At 43.5% G+C, this 4,947-nt stretch overlaps 1 protein-coding gene across 1 annotated transcript in view; it reads right to left on the bottom strand.

Moving 5' to 3' along the window:
* Positions 1–2,315: 2,315 nt before the first annotated feature.
* Positions 2,316–4,947, bottom strand: part of LOC103731689 (carboxylesterase 1D) — a gene marked incomplete in the record, with an annotated part of 34,200 nt that continues 31,568 nt past the window's right edge. Inside the window, 1 exon segment of the mRNA XM_017797387.2 lies at positions 2,316–2,583. Coding sequence (XP_017652876.2) covers positions 2,417–2,583 — 167 coding nt within the window.

Below are 4,947 nucleotides of genomic sequence, written 5' to 3' on the forward strand. Positions count from 1 at the left end.
GCCCTTGTCAAGAAACTCCAATGGACTCTCATATGAACATTTGAAAATTGCCCTGTTTTAACTTTTTTCTAGTTCCCTGTCTAGAGCTTGCAATGCTAATTACTCTTGCCTTTACTTCCCTTCACATCTGCTATTCACGATTCAAGGACTCTCTCTCTTCTTCCCTTAGAGACAAGAGTTAAGCAATTTGGGCGTCTTTTAGATAGACCCACTGAAGGGGTACTCCAGTTGCCTCACCCTGCATCCCTGTTCAGCAGGGAAGAAGCCAGAGTGATCTGCATCCCGATTCCCTATTGGCAATTTGGGTACCCCTTCAGAGGATGGTGTAATAAGAATAGAAGGTAGGAATTGGCTAGGCAGTTAGGGTAAAAAGACCCCAAAGAAAAGTAGCCAGTTTCTTGGCTAAAAGACATCATGTCCTTGGACCTCTTAGCAATATTCTCCATTCCAAAGGCCAAAAATGTCAAAAATATTTGGGAGCATTTATCTAGTCTTTAAAAGATTTTAGGGTTACCACTTCAGAGGGGGAATGTTAGAGTAGCCAAAAGCCCCATAGGGGAAAAAAAAACAACTATGCTGAGATTCTGTCTCACCCCACTCATCAGTAATAGCAAAAAATAATAAATGCGGATGATTATGCAGAAAAAATGAGCATTATTACAATGTTGGTGGAAATACAAATTAGTAGTGTCACTGTGGAAAACAGTATGGAGGTTCAAAGAACTAAAACTAGAATTACCACGCTGTCCAGGAATCATGAGCATTACTTCTATGCCAATGTAATTATTTATTGTAGTATTATCCACAATAGCCAAACATAGAATCAGATAAACACTCATCACCAGATGAATGGATAATTGTAATGTGGGATATGCACATGATGGGGTACTCTTCAGACACAAAGAATAAAATTATGTGCTTTTCAGACAAATAGATGAACCTGGAGCATATCATGTTAAGCAAAATGAGTCCAATGCAGGAAGACAAGGACTGCAGGGTGGAAAATCTTGAGTGATTGTCCTACGTATTCAATACCCACCTTTGAATGATCACACTCAAACCTCAAACTGTAATATCAGCTACATGAAGTTTTAGGAACTTTAAATAGTACACTGTAATCCTGTCTTACACTTTTGGTCCTGTTTTGCCTGCCTTATTCAACTGCTTCCAGAGAGTCCCTCCACACTTTGACTGTCCACCCACCTACATCTGGTAGGTGGAACATGGTAGGTGCTGACTCAGCACCAGCTCCAAATGGTTTGGCTTGTCATTGTCTGATCTCAACCTTAGGGGAGCCCTGTGCTTGTCAGCTTTAGAGATGGGGCCTTCTCAGTGATCCTGTTTCTCCTCAGCAGTAAAAGGCCTCTAATGACTTTGATGTAGTAGTGTCTTGTCTACACTACAGGGCGTAGGGGTGTAGAGCTTTACAGCTCTTCTATTCCCTTGCTGCAATAATCTTTACCAGGAATTTAAAGAAAAAGGAATCTTGCTGTTTTCCCAAATGTGTACAGAATTTTGCTTTTTTCATGAAAAGGGATCTGTGTGGTACGTTATGCCTGAACTCCAGAGATAAAATCCCTATAGGCCCCAATCTTATTCATGAATACCTGATGGATATCTGTGGCAAAGAGTCTGTGCTGAAGACTCTTCCTCGGGTCTGTGGTTCCCACTGATTTTATACTCTCACATTAGATCCCCCTCTCCTGAGGTTCTAGGCACTGTCTTCTGTACCCCCTACAAACTGTATAATTCTGCCCCAGTTACATGTGATCTTTGGAAGCGCTACAGTATATAGAAGAGGGAGGCTTAGCTGGAAGGTGGGGCTCCACCTAAGTACCTATGGGAAGTTCTCATCCTGCTACGTGGGACCTTTTCTGTGAATGTAGTGATGCAGCTGCTTTCTAAGTAACCATGTAAGTAATCACTCACCCATGATCCTGTAAATAAGTGAAATAAATTCACTGTTTCACTGAGCTGGGTTTGAGCAGAGTGACTTCTTTGTTTGTCTTTCATGCCCTATACTGGGTGACACTTATTCATGTTCCCCCAGGAAAATTTAACACAACACCCCATGTGCTCCAATGTGCTCATCTTCCTTTAGATTTCAGGATAATTATTGCTCCAGTCACCCCCCACCTTCCATGGAGTTTCTTATTACAGTAGGGCCTGTCTCCTCACCTTTTCCTCTCTCAGGCACATAGATTTGTCTTGAGGCAAGGATACAGACCCTGACTTAATTTTCAAACATTTCTCTTTTCACAAGTTGAAAGAGCAATATTTCTCTTTTACTGCAACTGTACAATATACCACACAGATTTACAGATTCAACAATAAGATGCTTTATTTTTCTACAAAATCCTTCTGTGGAATGCCTTTCCCTTGGGTTCAGACTCTCCCACAGGCCTCCATCTCCTGATCAGAGCTCCACATGTTCCCTCTGTGATGGCCTCTCTGCTGTTTCCTTGGCTCTCAGCTCAGTCCAGAAAGCCACTTCCTTGTCTTTCAGCCTCTGGGCTGCCTGGGTTGGGACTCCAATCTGAAGGTACCCTTCCTGCTGGTCGTACTGTGGCCAATGGGGAAGCCCTCCCCCATTGGGGTTCCTGTGAACAGAATAAAAGTATTTACCAATGCAGCTGTGTTGTCCCCACAGTGCTCTGAGATGTTCAAGGTTACCCTGTCTTATCTCGTCCAAGAAGCCTGTAACCTTCTTGGGATGTGCACTTCTCTACCTCTGTTCATCTTGAGAAAGCTCTCACTATGATTTGGCTCTTAACTTTCTGCTAAATCCTCATGTGTTGAAGGCTGATGGCTCTGTTAGGAACTCATGGAGACACTGGGAGGTAGAGACCACTTGGAAGAAGTAGGTCATTGAAGGCAGGCTTTGAATAGTGTTGGTACTTGTCAGGGGACCCTGCTGCTAAGATTGCAGTCCATTATGTCTGGACAGCTCTAAGGGGCTCTGTGCTATATGGAAGGACTCCCTTTCTCAGCGGGGGCTTCCTGCTCTCTGCCTGACTTACCTGGAAAGTGCCACCAAGCACGGATGCCTGACCTTATTTGGAATATGACCTTTGGCATAGTTATCTGCAATAAAACTGCCCCCAGGTTTTTTTCTATATGATAATTAGGTATTGCCCTATAGTCTGATGATAGGATCCCCCTACCACACGTAAATAAAGCATACTATGAGCACCTATCAGCTGAAGCTTTGGCTGCTGCCTCCACACTATATTTTCCCTGACCCCCACTGAATAAACGGAGCTGTATCACTGAATCTGACTCCCCAGAAAGTCTTTTCTGTCATGCTCACTGGACATCCTGACACCATTCATCGCTTCTGCTCCCTTTGTCCTCGTGGATCGGTGGCCAACAACCCTCAAGCGGAGGGAGAAACCCACAGGGACTCACCTCCTTTATTTCACTGCTTCCTGTCAATAGATGAGGAGCTGTTTCCCACCAGCTTCTCCCTACCATGATGTTCCACATTGTCACAGGGTCAAAATGAAAATTTCAAGTGAAAATTAGAGCCAAAATAAAACTTTCATCATTTATGTTGGTGTGGCACAGTGACTTGTCTGGTGATGTGGTTCAGAAGACTTTTAAATTGGTTTGTGGAGGAATTTGAAAACATTTGGAGAGTGTGCTATAGAAAACTCAGAATGTAGTAAGTGGGCTTATGGGGTATTCTAGTGGATCATAATAGGAAAGAGGATGGTGAAGCCAAGCTTATGGTGTTTCAGGTATTTAAGGAGGGATTGGATTCGAGTCCATCCATGCTCCATCCAGGCCACCAATTTGTCTACATTTTGCCCATTCTCTGAGGTTTTATGGGCCTGAGTTCAAAGATGAAGGACAGATTTACTGGTGGAGGAAATTTAAAGGAAGCAGAGCCTTCAGGAAATCTAAAGGGCTTTTTCTGTTTTTAATCATATTTACAATATGATTACAAAAGCACAAGGCAAAGATATGAAAAACCCAGTTTTGCAAAGACAGGAGCATGCTTACATTTGTGTACAAGGGGAGGGCAGTCGTTAAAGAGATTACTGCCGTTAAAAGTAGTCAAGTTTCATGTACTGGTCCAAGCTACCTGGAGGACCTCTCAGGAATTTGCAAGACTTTGCCCATCATAGGAATAAGGATACAAAAGTGTAAACTTGTTTCAAAGATGTTGCTTTGGGAAATCAGAACTAGGAATCCCTGCCCTATGTGATGTCTTAAGGAACTGATTATCCAGGATTTGTTTCTCTGTGTTCAAACACTCAGAGGCTGTTCCAGTTGATACCCCATGGAGCCTGGTTAAACCTCAATCCACAGCCACATTCTGGCATCATCTACGCGACGCTGGTTTTGTAAGCGTGCAGAATGCAGAATGTAAGACTTATGAGGTCATCAAGACTTCTACCAAGATTTCACATGAGAGGTAAGAGACCAGCAAATGTGTGGAAGGTTTGGAATCCTTGCTGGTAACACTAAGAACATTACGCCTGAGGCTGTGACAGTGGAGCTGCTGTTACTATGGAGACCCCAGTAAGTCAGAAATGCCAGGACATGGTAAATCATCTACATAGAAAATGTTCAGTCCATGAGCAGAGTCAGTCCTGAGAGCCCTAGGGGCTACAGGCAGCAAGACCATAGGGGAAGGCCTTCCCAAGCCTTAGAAAACCCACATCTATCATCAGATTTCTGGGCACGGAGCTTCAGAAGTAAAGACTGGCCCTCCTGGGATGTGACTTCCTTTGGTCCAGTTCCTTGGTGCTCCTTTCCTGTTTCCTCCTTTGGGACAGGGATGTTTAGTCTGTGCCATTGTGTCTTGAAAATGTGTAACTTTTTTGCTTTTATGGGGATTCACTGCTAAGAGTTTCTTGAGGCTGAGAAGTCCTAGGATTTGGACTTCTGAGCAATGCTAAAACTGTGGAGAAGTTAGAACGTCTTGGAGAAGAGCTAAAT

Source organism: Nannospalax galili, unplaced genomic scaffold (assembly GCF_000622305.1).
Source record: "Nannospalax galili isolate Female #2095 unplaced genomic scaffold, S.galili_v1.0 scaffold274, whole genome shotgun sequence".
Classification (NCBI taxonomy): domain Eukaryota; kingdom Metazoa; phylum Chordata; class Mammalia; order Rodentia; family Spalacidae; genus Nannospalax; species Nannospalax galili.